Source organism: Mirounga leonina, unplaced genomic scaffold (assembly GCF_011800145.1).
Source record: "Mirounga leonina isolate KUSES-001 unplaced genomic scaffold, KU_Mleo_1.0 Mir_168, whole genome shotgun sequence".
Lineage (NCBI taxonomy): Eukaryota > Metazoa > Chordata > Mammalia > Carnivora > Phocidae > Mirounga > Mirounga leonina.
The window spans coordinates 41,494,491-41,514,112 of NW_023270426.1; the positions used below are offsets into that span (position 1 = coordinate 41,494,491).

Below are 19,622 nucleotides of genomic sequence, written 5' to 3' on the forward strand. Positions count from 1 at the left end.
GATTTGGAGCCTGAGGATCTCTTACTATAGGCCACACAGTCTTCTCTGTGTAAAGGCCTACTTGAAATTTGTGCGTCTTTGATTTGTTTCTCTAATTAAAACAAAATGTACTAACTAGAACTATCACAGCCAGGTAGGAGCTAGGTTTTGTGTGTATTTTAATTAGTGTAGGGAATTAAGAAATTATAACTTCAGAGAATTAATTGAAAAACGAGTTAAAATAAAGACTCTTTTGAAGTTTTCTTAATAGCCTCTATTTGGAAAGCCATGCTGATTAGCAATATAAATATTTTTATATTATTTCTTTATTAGACATGAATGGATTCGTTTGGTAGCCAAGCTCCCACTCATGGCAGGGCTAATGCAGTGTGGGCTGGCTGCATGGATGTTTGTGTGATCAGGATCAGCTTTGATGACTGGCTTCTGTGTTGCAGATATGTTTGCTGTTTCTCCCCTGGGAAGTCCAATGTCCCCCCATTCCCTGTCCTCGGACCCTTCTTCTTCACGAGATTCCTCTCCCAGCCGAGATTCTTCAGCAGCTTCCGCCAGTCCACATCAGCCCATCGTGATCCACAGTTCCGGGAAGAACTATGGTTTTACCATCCGAGCCATCCGGGTGTATGTGGGAGACAGTGACATCTATACGGTGCACCATATTGTTTGGGTAAGGGCAGCAGCTTCTCATCCTTGTTAGTTTTCACTCCCACACATCCTGGAGAATGAATAAGTTGGCTGAGGCCTATTTACAAGCAGTTTTTCTGTTAAGCTGGTATTTGGGACCTGTTTCATGCCCTTTCCCTTTAGGAGGTGGCATTGAATTTAGCGAAAACTGGTAATTTCTCATAATTCTGTCCAGTTTTCGTGTTTGATTGTCCAGTCTGCATAGCAAGCTGGTGGAAATGATCAAAGAAAGTCCTCTTGCCACCCTTCTTTTTCGTTTGTTTTCTTTTTCTTTTTATGTAATTTTTTTTCCTGGTCTTCTTTTAAAAACAAAACTACCTTCTTCACCCACCCAAAATTTTGTAAGGAATGGTCCTATTTTAGGATGATGACAGAAAAGGAATAATAACCATGCCTTCCTGGTTTCCTCTTAGGAGCTTACAATCATTTGCTGATTAACTCAGAATAGTCTCCCAGAAGAAACAGCAGATGTTAGGGTTGCCATTTGTTGGCTTACGAATATATACTCTCTTCTTGGACTTTAGAATGTAGAAGAAGGAAGTCCAGCATGCCAGGCAGGACTGAAGGCTGGGGATCTGATCACACACATCAATGGAGAACCGGTGCATGGACTTGTCCACACGGAAGTTATAGAGCTCTTGTTGAAGGTATTATCTTTTTATGTCCATGCCGTACAGATAAAGCAGGTCATCAGAAACAACTGCTACCAAGAATTCTCTCCTTAAGTTCTACAGTTCTTCTCTATGGTACACCCATACACACTCAGTCTTATAACTGAGAAAGGTATTCAGTAGTCTAAGGTTTAATATAAAGGAGAAGAGAATATGAATTCTCCGGTTATTTATATTGTGAAAACCATGTTCTTATGTCTCCCCAATCACTTCCTAATTTAACTTTTTATTCTAAATCATAGGTAACAAGAGTTTCTCATTTTGTGAACCTCACATAGCAAAATCTGTTTGGAAATCACCAATCCTAAGGGTGATTTTCTTCAGGAACATTAAGTAAATTTTATTCTAGTGCAATGGAAGATGAAGTGGTATTACACTGTGAGGTCAGATATGAAGGTTCAGTCTGACAGTTGGATTTCCTTTGAAAGATGGAATTGTGAATACAGGGGTGCCTGGGTGGCTCAGTCGGTTAAGCTTCCCACACTTGGTTTCAGCTCAGGTCGTGATCTCAGGGTCATGAGCTCAAGCCCCACGTCTGGCTTGGCTCTCAGCAGTGAGCCTGCTTGAGATTCTCTCTCTCCCTCTCCATCTCCCCCCGCCCCCCTAACGCTCGCTTACTCTCTCACAAATCTTTTACAAAAAGAATTGTGAAAATATACACATATACCGTAAATGAAAGAAATAGGTAGTAATGGGGGAAGGGGTGCTAGCAATCATTAGGCCTTTCCCCTCTCACACAAATGAATTTGAACGTAAATCATTTTCTATTTCGAATGTAAGCTGAATAAAACCTATAGAGTTAAGACCACAAGAAGCATGAATGTGAGTGGAGAGAGAAAATCTACACTGATCCTCTCGTTTCTGTTGAGTTACTTGCTGTGTCACCTGCTGACTGTAGAATATAAAGATAGAGCTCCAAATATGGATCTTGTAAAAACACAGATGAAGTTGTGTTTGATTTTAAATCTGTTCAGAAAAAGAAGTCTGTAATCAGAAATACAGTTTCTAATTGGAGGATTATTTTACAAAGCAACGGATTTATGGATGGATGACCTCTTGCTTTTTGAGCACCAGAGGGGCTGTAAGGGACTTCTCTACGAGAGGTGTGAGCCATCGCTTCAAATAACCTACAGCCTATTGAGAGACAGAGCATAAATACATATATGCCATTTAAATAATGTGCATTTAGACTGTTTTCAGAACACTTGCTCTGAGTCCGGTGCCGTAGTGGGTGTCGATAACACAGGAATTAAGGTATAGTCCTTGCCCTTGAGAAGTATGGGAGATGTATGGAAGCAGATAAAGTTCAACTTAATTAGTCAGGGCTGTAGCAGGGGGAGGAATGTCATACTTTCGGAGAGAATATTCTATGAGTGGGGAGAGACATCATAGAGAAATTTCATTGAATTGAAACATGAAAGAAAATTAGAAATCTGGAAGGCACTACAAAGACGTGGGTGTGCTAAGCCTTCCAAAAATAAGTGCAGTTTAATGACTTTTCTCATTTTCTTTCATTCCCGCAGCTAACAGGAGTATATTCTTCAAAAAATTAAGGGTCTGGCCTAGGTTTTGAGAGTAGTTAATAGCATGCATATTCAAAGGTCCATTGTGAAGTAGCAGACTGTAGGAAAGTTACTGCCATCGATTAATTCACATTATTAATCAAATTTTGGTCTTGGGCTCAAAACTGAAGTCTGAGGGGTTGGGGCCTGACGTTGCTGTCATTCATACCCACCAGGTCGCTCCCCGGACACTAGCCACCTTTCTCACAAATGCATGTATCGATCACTGGAGGGATAGGACTCAATATTGAGAGAACACCGCAGTGCCATAGGCAGCGTTGGAAATCAGCCGAAGGTCGTGCTGAACACAATGCAAATCGGACAGAGCCCTGCAGGGCAGATACTAACTATTAAAGCTTTCCGCATAATCCCAGCATTTACCCAATGCCTGGGATATAGATGGGTACCCAATAACTGTTTGTGGTATTGAGGTGAACAGTGGGGTTCTCCTTTGCCTGCTCTCCAAGAGTTACCGTGGGAGGAGCCAAATACCACACCACTACTTTTGTTATGTTTTGACTCACGTCTTGATATATGTATGCCATTCAGTTCGCCGTTCAACATTAAATGGCTGCCATTAGGCTACGCTTTGCAGTGTGGCTACTGAACAGAAACAGAGGACATGGTGGATAAGACCTGAGTTTTTTAGTTTCATTCCCCATCTATCCCTGATAATATTCTTTGCCCATCTGGTATGCAACAACTCACTCCCAGTAAGTGTCCAAGAAATGGGAGGAGGCACAACAGGGTTGCTGACTCGGAGATCCTTTGGCTCTGTGAAAGTCACCTGAAATGACTTCGGGCTCTCCAGGGCAAAATTCTAGAAGGGATGTAAAGACTCCTGAGTCTGACAAGCACCTTCTCTCACGGTACCTGCTCCTGTGGTCCAGGCCTGCCCCATGGCTAACTCACAGATCGACCCTCTGTGAAAGAAGAGCCCGGGCAAGTTGTTGTGGGTTTCCCTCCCTCTCACCCCCTGTCTACATATCCAATATCTAAACCTTTTCACCGCAGAGCTAGGCAGACAGAGGTGTTACTTATCTCTAAAATACTCCTTGCTCTTTTCTAGGAGCTCACCCTTTGTTTTAGATAATAAGTCTGTGTTTTACAGGTGAGGTTCTCTTAGTTGTTATTCATCCTGCTAGAGCTTTTGCAAATCTTGGCATTAGCATTTAAAAGAGGGTCAAAGGGATTTTGAATGGTAACTCAGTTCGGCTTTCTGCCTTCTTTATAACAGTGTGGCATAGCTCCTGCCACAGCACATCTTCGTGTCATTTCGTGTGTCTGCTCATAAAATCACAAGAAATAATAAACTGAAATATATATATATATTTATGTATCTTTAAAAAATACGCATTTGTTTCCTTGGCTGAGACATTTGATGATTTTCATAATTTGTTTTACATTTGATATGATTCAAGATTTTAAAACCTGCTTCTGTGAAATTTGAAGATAGATTTCTCCTGAAGGTCTCTGGCAAGGCCCCTTGGCAGAATCCAATCCCATTTATAGCATTTTGTCCTCCTCCGGTTCCGGAGCACCTTCGTTCCTGGATCTAGTCAGCGTGTCTCTGAAATTGTGTAAACGCACACATAGGGTATTGGAGAGCCGTGACATCTCTGTCACAGAGCCAACAGAGGATCCTGCCTCTGGTTCGTAAAGGGAGCACTGGAGAGGAGCAACCAATGTAATGAAACAAAAAGGATACAAGGGATTTAATTATCTTCCCAGTGAACTGTGTAATCATGTAGCTTTCTTCCAAATTTAAACAGCGATTCTGGGACAAAGTGTAAAGGGAGGAGCATCCACACTGGGCTGCCTCATGCCATCGCTCCTGGAACACCAGGGCGGTAGCTCTATTTTGGTGTTCTTGGCTGCTGTTTCCTTGATGTTTTATTTATTTTTTTTTTAAGATTTTATTTATTTATTTGAGAGAGAGAGAGAGAATGAGAGAGAGAACATGAGAGGGGGGAGGGTCAGAGGGAGAAGCAGACTCCCTGCCGAGCAGGGAGCCCCATGTGGGGCTTGATCCCGGGACTCCAGGATCGTGACCTGAGCCGAAGGCAGTCGTTTAACCAACTGAGCCACCCAGGTGCCCCTCCTTGATGTTTTAGACTTGCAAACTACTTCATGAAATGTCGTGGCACCCTTAGGAGAAGGTGGAGGCTGCTAGGTGTCTGTTTAGAAATGCTTGTACAGTATTCACTTATCTTTTGGAATGTGAACGTAGGAAGCATTTTCCACGTTTAATACCTTCAACCTTTGGTCTCATTTACTCTTGCGACTTGCAAGCAAACCTGCTGGGGAGGCACTAACTTACGTCCACAGTCACTTCACATCATAGATCCATGGAATTATAGAGTCTTTGCTTCTCCAGTTCAGTTCCCCATTGGCTCTGGGACTCCCTTAAAGTGTGCTCCTTCGCCTTCGCCTCCCCCTCTCCTGCCACAAGGAGTTAATCACCTCCATTTGGCTTTCAGGTAGCTTTCTCAGAGAACTTCACAAAAGCAATAAAATCTTTCTCCACCCACTGCCGTGGTGGGTGAAGTCCATATTGATGCACGTAATAACGTGCCCGGCTTTACCTCTCTAATCTGGGAAACTCAATTCAGTCAGGTTGCTTTCTCAGGATAGCATTAGTTTAAATGCCCCGTACATAAGAGAGATATGTTCTTCATCAGCCAGTGCTTCAAAAATTTCCTTTCTATGAACTCTGGGGAACTTTTAGATGCTAGAATGAAGGCCATCAAATAGCATCATTATTACCATCCTTACATATTCTTTGAACCCTGAAAATGTGCAGAGCGTTGTGTTAGGTCCTGAAAGATCATATAACAGAGGTCACACAAGAATAATAGGTAACAGGGAGTGCTTTATGTAGACGAGCTCCTATAATCCTTACACCCTAGGAGGTAGGTGCTGTAAATAACAGTGTGTTCCCACCTTACAGATGAAGAAATTAAGGCAGGAGAAAGTTAGCAGAGCACCCCGAGGTTATCTGCTAGGAAGGAGCAGAAAAGGATTTGCACCCTGCTGTGTAGTATCGGGCCTGTGCATCGCATTAATCCAACCATAGTGCTCCATACCTGCAGTTCTCTGATGGCCACATGGAGAAACGGTTGCAATACCAGTCTGTAGTCAAAGGAGCAGACGGTAAATATGGCCCAAAGCCCAAACGAGAGGGCACTGAAACTAGGGTAGACAGGAAGAGTTGGGGGTTATGGGTAGAGAGTTAGCGTATGTGAAGGGAGTGTGGGATGGTCTCAGCAGAACATAGAGGGTGTGTGCACACAGAAGGGCAAAAAAGCTCAAAGTGCTAGAGGTACATGAGTAAACTAGTGTGGCAGGAGCCTGGGTTTGTATATGGGATGGGGTGTGCAAGATGGTTGAGGCTGGATTGTGGAGGATGTGAACGAGAGCAAAGACATAGGCCTACAGAACGTGCAACATTCCCCATGTGCATGATGCAGAGAAAGGAATGTAAAAATAGTCTTACCTCAATAAGCTATCCAAGGCCAACCGATAAGCTAACATGGAGCCAGACTGAGAGGAAGAGATTGGTTAGCCTCCCATTGTATTGAGTTCAGGCAGCTTAAAGTAATTCCCCTCCCACCATGCACAATTATACAAATGGTTTATAGTAAAAGTGAACAAACTGAACATTTAACAATCTGCTGGCCCCATTTTTTGTTGTTTTTTAAACAAGTACCACAGAATTTCTCTTAGAAGAGAAGAAGAGTTCACTCGTTCTTCAGAAGAATGTAGTGAGGATGAACTGACCCAGTAAGATAAATTGCACTGAGCTCAGACAGCCCTCCATGTAGCCAATGAATCCACCAGGTGGCAGGCTTTATGATTCCTACCCTATTGTCGAAAAAGTTATTTTTCCATTCATTTACCACTTTCGTTGTCATTAATGCTCCCAGTGAAATATTTGCACTCTGTATCTTCTGTGTCTGTAGTTCCTGCTTAGGGAAGTTATCTCGGTGTATTTACATAAGTCAAGCAAACTGTCCTTTGGAATAGCCATATATAGAAACAAGAAAGACAAAACCGGGTTTGGTTTTTATAGGGGAAGGGAATATTTGTACAGAGCTCAGTGGTGTGCTCTGATTTAAAAACCCTGGTCATAACTATTTTCTGATGAGATATGTTCATCATTTATGTTTATTTCTTAAAATGTTTATGCTATTTTTATATTTCTTTGTTTTCTTCTTGATAGTCTGATACGTTGATCATTCCGAACTATATTAACCCAATGCCTGGTTCCCTCACCACCACTCGTTAAGTACAAGCCATGTACTCTGCTGGGAGCAAGACAGGTGGAGGACCAGGGCACGCCATGCCCATGATGAGTGGGCACAGGAGATGAGAGGCAGAGGGCCAGGGGTGGGCTCTTCCAAACTGGGCTCTGGGACCTTGGGAAGAAGAAAACCCAGTGTCCCTGAATCTGTTTTCCTCATCTTTCATGCAAGGATAACAATTCTTTCCCACTTCACCAGGTTGTAAAAAAAATAAAACAGCCCTCCTGACATGGTGGTGAAAATAAAATAAGAGAATATATGTGAAAAACACTTTAATGCTCAAAATACGCTTTTAAAAAGCCTGCGTGACATTGTTAACCACTTATAGATAAAGATAGGAAGGCCGGTGGTGAATTATGCTAGAAAGGGTAGAATTGGACTCAGGTTCAGTGACTCACATACTAGGACAGCCTCGGTGGTCATGAAGGCTCTCTGTGTCCCATCTGTATATGAATATGGAAAAAGGTTGAAAGAACCACATGGTCATGAAGGCTCTCTGTGTCCCGTCTATGGAGGAATATGGAAAAGGGTTGAAAGAACCACAATGAAAGATGAACTCCATCCATCTTGGTTGCTCTTTTCATTCACCTAAGGCATGCAGGACAAACTTACATTTTAGCATGACCTCCCTCAATTTTTGAAGAGAAGATCCCATTCCAAACAACCTCCAATGGCAGGCCTTTCATACTTAGAAGCTGAATGTTCTGTTCAAACAAGAAATAGAGTGTCAGTCTTTACCATCAGATGAAGGTTTATTCTTTAAAGTTTTGGCATTTGCATGTAGAACATACAGTTTATTCTTTCAGAATGATTTTTTTTCCTTTTGTTTCAGTTCGAATCCTATTTCCCTAAAATATTTTTTTACAATTAGGACATTAGGTGTGGGAATTCATGTCTTAAATATACAAAAAACTCTAAAAATCAGTCATAAAATACTAAGACTTGCTGATTCTAAAGTGGATATAAGACATGGACAGACCATCTCCTGAAGAGATAGAAATGACCAAAATAAATGAGACACTGTCAAAGAACGGAGATTAAAACTTGATAGAGCTTATTTGTATAAAATTGGTCGTTTGTTTAATGTTAATATTCAGTTCTGACAAACCTGTGGTAAGAAAGGTATTTATGGGGGCAGCTGGGTGGCTCAGTCAGTTAAGCGTCTGACTCCTGCTTTTGGCTCAGGTCATGGAGTCCTGAGATCAACCCTTGTGTAGACTTCCAAGCTCAGCATGGAGTCTGCTTAAGATTCTCTCTCCCTCTCCCTCTGCCCCTCCCCTTGCTCGCTCTCTCTCTCTCAATCTCTCTATCTCTCAAATAAATCTTAAAAAAATATTTATGTGCTGCCCACAAAAATACATATTGACATAAACTTTCTGGAAAATAGTGTATTAGTATGGACCAAGAGTCTATAAAAAATTTGGAAAGAGCCTTTGATTTGCTGCATTGACTCTAATTATGTAATCTAAGGAAAATGACAGAGATTAGGACAGTGATTTATAGATAAGGGTACTTATGACTCATAAAAGAACTGAAAAGTAGAAAACAATAGCAGTATGGAAATACTTAAGGTTTGATTCACCCATCTCCTGGAATATTATTTATACAGCCAATAAAAATTATGTTCTTAATGAACATTCAATGATGCAGGGAAGGTTTTTCAAGTTATATAATGTGAAATGGAAAAACAACATAAAGCTAAATATTAGATTAACTAAGATTAAAATTATTTATGAAGTATGTCCATATATGTGCATAATTTATACATGCCTGAAAAAAGATCAAGAAATATACTGAAATATTATCAGTGTTAGCTGAGTGATAGGTTTCTCAATGATTTTTATTTTTACTTATACTTTACAATTACTTCTTATGATGTCATGTATTATTTCCCAAACTGGAATGGGGGCATAGATGTTAACATGAAAGCAGTCAGTCCTCATTGGTTTGGTCCCCTGCCCCCACCATACTTAACTCCCCCATCACTTAGTACCGCTTAGAGCTGACTTGCTAGGTGTTTTCCAGGCTTAGGCCTTTTGAAAGACCCTTCTCCTTATACTTCTTGTCTTTTCAAGGTAATCAGGGCCATCTGTGATTTTGAAAGGACATGTTTCTCCCCTGGTTATTAAGAAATTCAAGAAGAGGTCATTGATGCAGGAGTGAAGGGGATCAGTCCTACCATTTGCCCTGGGCACCCCTCGGCTCAGCTTCTGACTCCACTCTCCTCTCTACCCTCAGGGCCTGCCCAGCAAGCCCTGTCCCAGCACTGAGTGAAAGGCCCAGAAATCCACCAGGAGTTACCTTACGATGCGTGACCTGGTTAAAGAGAGGCTGTTTTATACTCACTGGCATCGACTTTCCAGTTCGGCAAGCTGACAAGTTTTATGGTGACAGAAAAGGAATCTTTTAAAATAATTAAAAATAAAAGTCTCATTCAGTTTTGCTAGTCTGTGATTTCTAGGTCAAAGGAAAAACACAAAAAGAAAAAAGAAAAATAAATCAACCAAGAACAGACAGCCCCTGGGCACATTTATACTTAATACATATGGATGAAGATAACTCTTATTTATAGAGTGCTTTCCACCTGTCACACTCGGTGCTGAAGGCTTTACTAACTCCATCCCATGGAATCCTCACATGAGCCCCTGTGAGATAGGTATGATTCCGCTGTTAGATAGTGCAGGTGTTTGAGGCAGAGAGAAGAGCAACCTCCTGCGGTCACCGGACTTGGATTTGAACTCACATCTGTGGAGTCCAGAGCCTGCCCTCTTAAAGCAACCTGTCATTTTGCCCTCCACCCTTTGTGTTCTGTCAGGATGTCACTGCTTAAAAGGTTACTTAGAAATGGAAGGCTTTTATACATATGTCTTTAGGTATCTTTGTCTTTGAATCTCCTAGCCCAGTTCTGATCTTATTTCCTCCCAGAGTTTCCCTTTAATACCACCCACTTTTTTTATAGAGTGGAAATAAGGTGTCAATCACTACTACCCCATTTGAAAACACATCAATCAAAACGGGACCAGCGAGGAGAAACAGCTATAAGAGCCGGATGGTGAGGCGGAGCAAGAAATCTAAGAAGAAAGAAAGTCTAGAAAGGTTAGTTACAGCAGTATTTTTGTGAGTTTGGTATATACCCATGTCGGAGGAAGCTTACCCTTACTTAATTTAAACACTTATATGTGAGAAAGATCCATTGCTCTGTGAGACATTTCATGCTGTGGTTCAAATATTTATACATTAAAGTTCACATTCATAATAGCATTATTTTTCACAATGAAAAGATTTACATAGTTACATCATAGAAAAATTCAGATTGCTTTTTTTCCCCTGTGTGAGTACCATGAAAAGCCCTTTGCTGTTTCTTAAGCCTCTAGACTTCATTTCAAGTGAGTTGGATTTAAGGCACTGGAACTTCAGGCAGTTTTTAGCATTAAATCTACATTTAATAATGCCCTTTACATTATCTAAAAACATACAATTGCTATTTTTAAGTGGCAGATACTAGAAAATAACTATATCTTTAAAGCATCCAAATAAGCCTAAAAATAAAGGAGTTTTGTTTTACTGACTGAAGATCTAACTGGGTTACACATTTGCAATCGGGGAGGCACTGTGAGTCTTTTTGTGCTCTCTGCACACACTGGCAAAATGCGTGTATGTGTTTGAGGTGGGGACATTTCTCGCCAGACAACTGTCTGGATGGGCTCCCCACGTGACGCCACAGAAGCATCCCTCCTTTGCCCACTTGGATCTAATGTGTCTGATTGTATTAAGAGGATTTTTAGTGATAGAAATGTGGGAAAATAAGTAAATGAAAAAAGAATGCTTATTAAGTCCAGGAAAGACAGAAGCATACAAGAAAGGAAATGGAATCATGCTTTGCATAGCCCAGCTGTGAACAATATTTATAATATAAAATAGAGGGGAAAAAAGGCCACCCTTTTCTCTAACCGAAAGTTTTGGTTTAGCTCTAGAGGGAGGAATAGAAAAAGGGAAGTGTATTTGGTCAGAAGGTGGAAGGGGGCTTGTGTAAGAGCTTCATCCTCATCTTCTCTGCTAGGAAGTCAATAGATAGTTTCTAAAACTGAACAATGAAAACATAGCATAAAGAGATTACTTAGCAATATGCAGACAAATAGGAGAAGAAACAGCTAAAGGAGTAGAAAGTGGTTTCTCAGGCGACTGGGCCAAGGGCAGAGTAGCAGAGTTGCTATTTTTCATTATGAACTGTATAAAATGATGTAATTGTTTAACCCAAGTACATGTATTGCTTTGATTAAAATTAAACACATGAGTTCTGAGATATGTGCTTTATTAGATAAATAAGTGATTTATATATTTTTTAATGTGTGCTTTATATTTGGATTAATTTGGATTATGCTTTAAGTCATACAGAGCACTGTTTCCAAGGGGCAGCAGTGTTTAAACTTTTGCTTAAGCTCACTGGGGGTGGGTGAGGCTTGCATGATGGCAGAGGTAAAAGAACTTTCTACAGCCACTTGCACTTCTAAGCCGTCTGAAGCTTTTTTTTTTTTTTTTTTTTTTTTGCTTTAAGATATGCTTGTTGAGCACTAAATACACATTTGCTTCTGCTGCAGCATAGTGTCTGGTGCCCTGCTGATACGATAAGCTTCAGTTCACCTTTCTCACTTTTTCTATGTTAATGTACAGCCTACATTGTCATTAGGAATTTTCAAGAGCCCACGGTGGAATAAGCACAGCAAACAGCCCCTCCTAGATAAAGCCTCTGCCCAGCGTATCACCATTAAAGAATTCTATATCCAAGATAATGGTTTTTCTTCCAGAGATTTACTTTGTATTATTTCTTAATTAAATTGTGTCATTGTGTCTGAGGGTGCATGCTTAGACTCTTTCGGGTAAAGAATGCCCTCCTCATAAACCTGACAAATAAATAAATGAATACTTATTTCATGTATTTTGTATTTTTCCTACTTTCTCAGCCCTTCCTAAAGTATTTGGAATTGAGAGAGCTTCCGTTGTATACTATCAAAGACTCTTCCTTTCTAAGTCATAAGAAGGTTTTTAATTTGAAAGTGGGTACCTACGCCTTAGTGTAGGATCTGCCACCAGACCGCTGTCCCTCGCCCAGAGGTGTGAACTGACTACACGGGTATTGTGGGGAGACAGGGGTGGCCCCAGATGTAGAATCTAATCAGTTTTCTTTTGTTTTCACTCTAGGAGAAGATCCCTTTTCAAAAAACTAGCCAAGCAACCTTCTCCTTTGCTCCACACCAGCCGAAGTTTCTCCTGCTTGAACCGGTCCCTATCATCAGGGGAGAGCCTCCCGGGTTCCCCCACTCACAGCTTGTCTCCCCGGTCCCCCACGCCCAGCTATCGCTCCACCCCCGACTTCCCATCCGGTGAGTGAGTCTCCTGGCCCACACGGCAAGGGAGAGTTGAGAGGAGGTCAGAATCACCATCTGAGCTCCTGAGGGACAGGAGGCTTATTCCACTTAATGAAAGATGGTTGAGGATGTAGATGGCAACGAACAGGATTTATAGGGCAGTCATGAGATGTGGCTATGTAGACCTAATTAAGGCAGGAAGTAGTGGGTTGAACCCTGATGTGGGGAAGATTTATCTGAAAAGCGTGTATTCATTAGAGTTAAATGCTAAGACAATTTTCTGACCTTTATCAGACCTGATCTAAGAGAGTTTGGGTTGGAAGCACGGAAAGAAAAGGGAAGGAGTCCACTGCTCACGGCTTTCTGTTTTCTACCCACAGGTACTAATTCCTCTCAGAGCAGCTCCCCAAGCTCTAGCGCCCCCAATTCCCCAGCGGGGTCAGGACACATCCGGCCCAGCACCCTCCATGGTCTGGCCCCCAAACTCAGTGGACAGCGCTACCGGTCCGGAAGGCGGAAGTCGGCTGGCAGCATCCCCCTCTCCCCGCTGGCCCGGACCCCCTCTCCAACGCCACAGCCCACCTCCCCCCAGCGGTCACCATCCCCTCTGTTGGGACATTCCCTTGGCAATCCCAAGATCGCTCAGGCCTTTCCCAGCAAAATGCACTCCCCTCCCACCATCGTCAGACATATTGTGAGGCCCAAGAGCGCAGAGCCCCCGAGGTCCCCGCTGCTCAAGCGCGTGCAGTCAGAGGAGAAGCTCTCCCCCTCCTATGGCAGTGACAAAAAGCACCTGTGTTCCCGCAAGCACAGCCTGGAGGTGACCCAGGAGGAAGCGCAGCGGGAGCAGCCTCAGCGGGAAGTGACCTTGCAGAGCCTGGAGGAGAGTGTGTGTGAGGCGCCTTCGCTCAGCCGCGCCAGGCCTGTGGAGCAAGGCTGCCTGAAGCGCCCCGTCTCCCGGAAGCTGGGGAGACAGGAGTCTGTGGACGAGCTGGACCGAGAGAAGCTGAAGGCCAAGGTGGTAGTGAAGAAACCAGAGGGCTTCCCAGAGAAACAGGAACCCCACCAGAAATCCCATGGACTTGGTAGTGATTTAGAGAACCTCTCGACTTTTCGGCTAGAAGAGAGAGAGAAAAAGATATACCCAAAGGCTTTAGAAAGGTCAAATCATTTTGAAAACAAAGTGGCCTTGCAGGAGACCCAGTCCCTGGGCAGTCTACTGAAAGGGGCTCTTCACAAGCAGGCGAGCGTTCGGGCCAGCGAGGGGGTGACCTCGGAAGGGGCAGCGACGGGCCAAGTCCTGGCACCTGGGGAGCACAGCCAGGGCAACTGTGACTTCAAGCGCACCTCTGCTCCCAGCACCCTCCAGGACACTCTCTGTCACTCCACGGACAGGTCCAGCTCCGCGAAGGGGGACAACCTGGAGAAGGCCCCCCAGGCCAAGGAGTGTCTCCGATGTGAGAAGTTAGACAGCAAACTGGCCAACATCGATTACCTCCGAAAGAAAATGTCACTTGAAGACAAAGACGACAGCCTGTGCCCTGTGCTCAAGCCCAAGATGACCTCTAGTGCCCACGAAAGCCTGCCCGGGAACCCAGTCCGGGCCATGGGTGCACAGCAGGAGGCCCTGCCGGCCTCTGAGAGCCGAGCGTTCATCAGCAGTGCCCACCCGACGCAGATCAGTGCTGTTTCTTTTGTCCCTCTCAAGGCCCTAGCCGGCCGGGTGGATGGTGGAGTGGAGAAGCCGGGCTTGGTTGCTCCCGAGTCACCTGTCCGCAAAAGCCCCTCCGAGTATAAGCTGGAAGGTAGGTCTGTGTCCTGCCTGAAGCCAATTGAGGGCACTTTGGATATTGCTCTCCTGTCTGGACCTCAGGCCTCCAAGACCGAGCTGCCGTCCCCGGAGCCCGCACAGAGCCCCAGCCCCGCCAGTGAGGTGGGGCCCTCTGTGCCACCGGCTCTCCCCAGCAGCGGGGGCATGAAGGGTGACACGGCCGGTCAGAGGGAGCCTTCCCCTGCCAGCTTCAGGATGAGCAAGTCCTACCTGCTGGAGTCCCGGTTCCCGCCCTCCAGCCGGGGTCTCCAGAATTCACCAGCAGCTCCCTTGCCTGAGCCTGAGCTAAAGCGGGACAGGAAAGCTTCCCATGCTGCCAGGAGCCCCGTGGCAGCCACGGAAAGCGATCTCCAGCACAGAGAGGGGGGCCCCAGCAGACACCAAGACCACAGCCCCGACACTAAACTCCTCCCCCTCCTGGGGCCGAGCCCCCACGGTGCCGACCCGTCCAGGTCACGCAGCCTGCTGCCACCTGAAGGCGCCCCCTCGAGGGAGAAGCTGAGCGGGAGGGAATCGTCTGAAAGGGGCCCTTCCGCAGCCAGAGGCCAGCGGGCCGCTACCGGGCCCGACTCCCGCAGAGAGCCCTCCGTGGAGGTGTGTCCTCCAGCAGCTGCCAAGACCAGCGACGGCTCCAGAAACGCCCCCTCTGGGGGAAGGCCCCGCCCCGACGGCTGCGCTCAGCCCCACCCCGCGCCCACGGAGAACGCATGGGGGCCCTGTGGGAAAACAGGCCACAGAGACGGCCGGGTTGAGGTGAGGCCGCTGGCGAGGGAGGCCTCCTCTTCTTCGCCGTCCGCAGGGACTCCTTCCGAGAGGGAGCCCGGCAGAGGAAGGGCTGGTACGGAACCCCCGCCCGAAGCCCCTCCTGCCCGGCGGTCCCTGCAGCCCCCCGGCACTGAGAATGGGAAAGGAGACCCGCTCTCTGGTTGCGCAGCGTGGCAGAAAGACCGTCCCCAGGAGCCCCAGAGGAAGGAAGAGCTTCTACAGAAGCACGTGGGCGGTAGCCCCCAGCCCGCCGCAGTCACCAGAGACCTGCCGGGCCTGGCCGCTCGGCCGAGCCGCTCCTCGGGCAGGGAGCCGGGGGGCGGGCCTGGTGCTGCCGAGCCCGGCCCGGGCCTCCTCGGCGCCCCCAAGCCGACCGCAGCGCACAGCGAGGGCGGCGGCCACAAGCCCGGGCCTGGCCCTGACCCGAGCCCTCCGCAGTCTAAGCGCCCGGACGGGGCCCCCTCCTCCCAGAAGCCGGGCGGTGGGCCTGCAGCGGGCAGAGAGCCTGGGGCTCCGCCGCCGGGGGGCCCGGGCCGAGAGGGCAAGGGCGGCGGCCAGGGCGTGTTGGATGCGCTCCCCGCCCTCCCAGGCTCCCAGAACACGGCCGCCGATGCGACGAGCCAGCGGGGGGGTGGACCCTCCGCCCCGCCGCGCACCGAAGGGGGTCTTGCCGACGCCAGGCCGAGGCCCGCCAGCGGCGCGCGTCCCCCCGACGTGCTGGAGAAGCCCGCGCGGCTGCCGTGGCAAGGACACCCCGGAGCTGAGGCGTCGGCAGACCGGCCCCCCGCCGCTGCCGGTGAGAGGCAAGACCCGTCCCCAAAGCACCCCAGACCGTCCACTGTGAAAGACTGCCCACCTCTGTGCAGACCGGCAGACAAGAGTGCGGGTTCGCCGGCCGGCGCCGCCGGCAGGAGGCCTGAGGGCAGGCAGTGCAGCGAAGCGCCTTGTGTGGCGGCCGGCAGCGGGAAGCCCGAGGCCAGCCTTCCCCCGGCGCCCGGCGAGGCCCGGCCGCAGGGCGCGGAGAGGCCGGCCGCGGCCGTGGGGAAGGGCTTGCCGGAGGCCAGGGGGCGAGGGCTGAGTGCCCAGAAGCCGCCGGCCGAGGCAGGCAAGCCCGGGGGTGGCGTGAGCCGGTCACCCTCGGCCCCCGGGCAGAGCTGTCCGCGGCCCGCGGCCCTCCCGCAGAAGCCTCTGAGCCACTCCTCCAGCTTTCCCGAAGCCAGGCCCGGCGCGCGCGAGGCCGCTGCGAGCGGCAGCGACGCGTCCTCCGCCCGGGCCGGCGGGGCTGCCCGAACCGCCGTGACCAAGAGCGACTCCCTGCCATCCTTTCGGAGCCCCGCCGTCACTCTGGAATTGCACCCCCCGGGCCCCAGTGTGGCAGGGGGCGCCGGCCGCCGGGACAGGGCCCTGGCGGGAACTGCCCCCGTGGGAGAAAGCAAAGGCAGAGAGCCCGCCCCGGCCCAGCCCCCTCAGACTCGGAAGCAGAACACGGGCAGAGAAGTCACCGAGGCGTCCCCAGCTCCAAACCCGGAGCGGCCCATCGCCCTTTCTTCTGAGAAGGACTTTGTGGTCCGGCAGCGGCGGGGGAAAGAGAGTGTGCGTGGCAGCCCTCACAAAAAGGCCCCGTAATGGGCCCGGCCCCAGGCCGCACTGGGGAGACCCGACCTGAATGTGGACCCGAGCCTCGACTCCCTTCCGAAACCAGCACGGTGCGGGGACGCGCGCGGGCAGAGCCTGGAGCCTCGCCGCCGCCGGCCGGGCGGGGAGAGGGAGAGAGAGGCAGCAAGTCGGACAGACAGAGGGGACCTTCTTCCAATTGCCTTCCCGATTGTTACCGGTAAAACTGTACCGGATAGTGTTTGTACAAACAGCAACGACAAAGACCTTTACAGTTGAGGGCTGTTGAGGAAAAAGATCTTCTCTGTAAATACCTAGCAATGTGTTTGGTTTGGGATGTAGAGTCGGTACCTTGCTGCTGATTGCATTGTTTACCACCGCTTTTTTTCTTTCTTTCTTTCTTCCAGTTAAGATTTTTGCTTTACCACTTACCATAACGTAGTAACGAAGCAAAACGGTTAAAATTGGGTGTATGGAACAGTATAGCTACGCTCCTGTTCGTCTATACGCATCCACCCACCGGTTTTTTGGTCTGTGGTTTTAAGAGAATGTTTCAGTGAAGCTACATTTTTCTAAGTTGAAACATTCTAAGTAGAGTTAAAGGTGAAAGAAAGTCCTAGATACAGTAGATGGTGAGTTTTTGTGTGTATTTTTCAAGAGAGACTTTGGTAGTACTGTATCTGGCTACCTGTGTTTCCAGATCTGAAAGTAAGAACTACTCTAATCACTGCATTTGGAATCTTCCTCCATTAGGAATGGCCGGAGCCAAGGGAGCGAACCATTTTCACTTCACAGCCATCCCAGTGGACATTCTGATCCTGGGTCCAACTGTCTGAAAGGCCAGTTGTCCTTGTCTGTGGGCGCGTATGTGGGGTCTTCACCCTTGCTGTAGCGGGGGCTGTAAACACACGTCAACTTTATTTCTCTTACTTTCCCTTCTTTTCATGCTCTTAAACTCAGGCCTTTATGCTATGAGTCACTAGTCCAAGAAGCACACATCTTGTAGTAGTTTTGCACCAGCCCTGCTCTTGAACAAAAAGGAAAATTCCTGGCCACACACAAATCTGAGAGTACTTAAATCGATTAAGAAGGATCAGGCATTGGAAGAGGTTTTAAATTGCTTTTTTGAGGGGAAAGGGGGGCAGATTTTGGCATCATAGCATATATATTAATGAATAATCAGGACATCAGATACATCTTAATACATAGCTGGGGCCTTATGTTGTAGACGAAGCTTGCTGTTTTTAGCAAGTTCCTGGGTTTCACATTCATTTCTGACGCATCGAGTAGCTCCATACATTACATAACACGATCTCTTTATTTGTATGCAAAAAAAAAAAAAAATACTGTATTAATAAAGAGCAGCATTTTTTTAACAAAAAGACTTGGTGGAGCTATTTGGTGCTTGAATGTGTCCTTTTTACTTTTGCTAAGCCTTATTTAAATTTTGTATACCATGGGATATGTAGAATTCGTCAAATCATTTTAGTGCTGAGGGGGTTTTTTTGTTTGTTTTTGTTGCAGTTGTCCTGGTGGCTTGTTTTGTATTGTAAGACGACCCTTGCTGACATAAGTTCTAAAGGCACTAAGAGAAAATACACACAGATAAGTCTTTATAAGATGTTTGGGATCCATAGCAGGCTATTTTATTTTGTTTTTTAAGAGAAAAAAAATTTACCAATAAATACTAAGTCAGCACCCAAACCCCCTCGGATGTCTTAGTATCTTCAAGCTATAAAATTGTTCCTCTAAGCACAGCCTGTGGATTATAAATTATTTAAGCAAGGCTGTAAACCCTTCTCCAAAAAACAAAGGCATAACTTAACTGACTACTTGGTTGTCCTTCATTGTACAATGAGTTGGCAATGGAAAAAAAAAAAAAAAGTCTCCTCCTTGCCCCTGATTTTTTTTTCCCCATGTAGTTTTAGCTCTTCCCCATCACTACATTGTGAAATTGTAGAAGAAACAAATATTCTAAAAGAACTCACGTGGGTTTCCAAAGTGGTCTCAACATTTATAATTCATATCTGTATTTGGCGGTTGTCATAACCCGGTCCTCTGTACTCAGACACCACGGCAGGTCTATCGGGGATGTAGTTCAAGGTTTATAGCCTTTGCTTTTTAACTGTCCAGTTTCCTTTAAAGCACAACTAGCTGCTTGTTTACAAATGATATTTTTATGTATATTTTGTATAGTGTATTATCATTTTTGCCAAATACGTTTTTGCATTTTGGATGAGTAAAGAGTACTTAAGGTTGCATTCATGTAATACCTGTTTGTTGTTGTAAACCTCTCCAGTCAGCTGGTAGAAATTCTCCTGTGTTCTATTTGGTCAGTCTCCTGTGATTGTAAGATGTGCTCCTCGGTAGTACTCCCAGCTGTAGATTTACCAGCTTCAAAGTTTGTTAGGATCTGTGCAATAAAGTGTTTGCAGTCTTATTTTCTCTAAGAAATTCCCTATGGATGTCATAACTGTTGTATATGGAACAAATATTTATACTTATGCAGTTGCATAACATTGAAATAAAAATTTAGCATGAAAAGATAATGACTAAGATGTTCTTTTCTTAAATATACACATCTCTACAGTGTTACTGAATATAACTGTATATTATTGGAAGTATGGGGCTTTGCAGATTGCTTTTTATGGAGGGGAATGGTTTGCTAATTTTTTTTTTTTTTTAAGATTTTATTTATTTGAGGGAGAGAGAGAATGAGAGAGCACAAGCAGGCGGAGCGGCAGGCAGAGGGAGAAGCAGACTCCCCGCTGAGTGGAGAGCCCTACGTGGGGCTCAATCCCAGGACCCTGAAATCATGACTTGAGCCG

The 19,622-nt window shown here is 46.5% G+C and overlaps 1 protein-coding gene across 5 annotated transcripts in view; it reads left to right on the plus strand.

Annotated features, from left to right (window-relative positions):
• Positions 1-19,340, plus strand: part of MAST4 (microtubule associated serine/threonine kinase family member 4) — a 525,778-nt gene extending 506,438 nt beyond the window's left edge. For all 5 annotated transcript variants that reach the window (XM_035014558.1, XM_035014559.1, XM_035014560.1 and 2 more), the window contains 5 exons: positions 435-664; positions 1,206-1,328; positions 10,178-10,314; positions 12,418-12,599; positions 12,965-19,340. In XM_035014558.1, the coding sequence (XP_034870449.1) occupies positions 435-664; positions 1,206-1,328; positions 10,178-10,314; positions 12,418-12,599; positions 12,965-16,806 (4,514 nt within the window). In that variant the 3' untranslated portion in view covers positions 16,807-19,340. The remainder of the gene's footprint in view (positions 1-434; positions 665-1,205; positions 1,329-10,177; positions 10,315-12,417; positions 12,600-12,964) is intronic.
• The last annotated feature ends 282 nt before the right edge of the window (positions 19,341-19,622 follow it).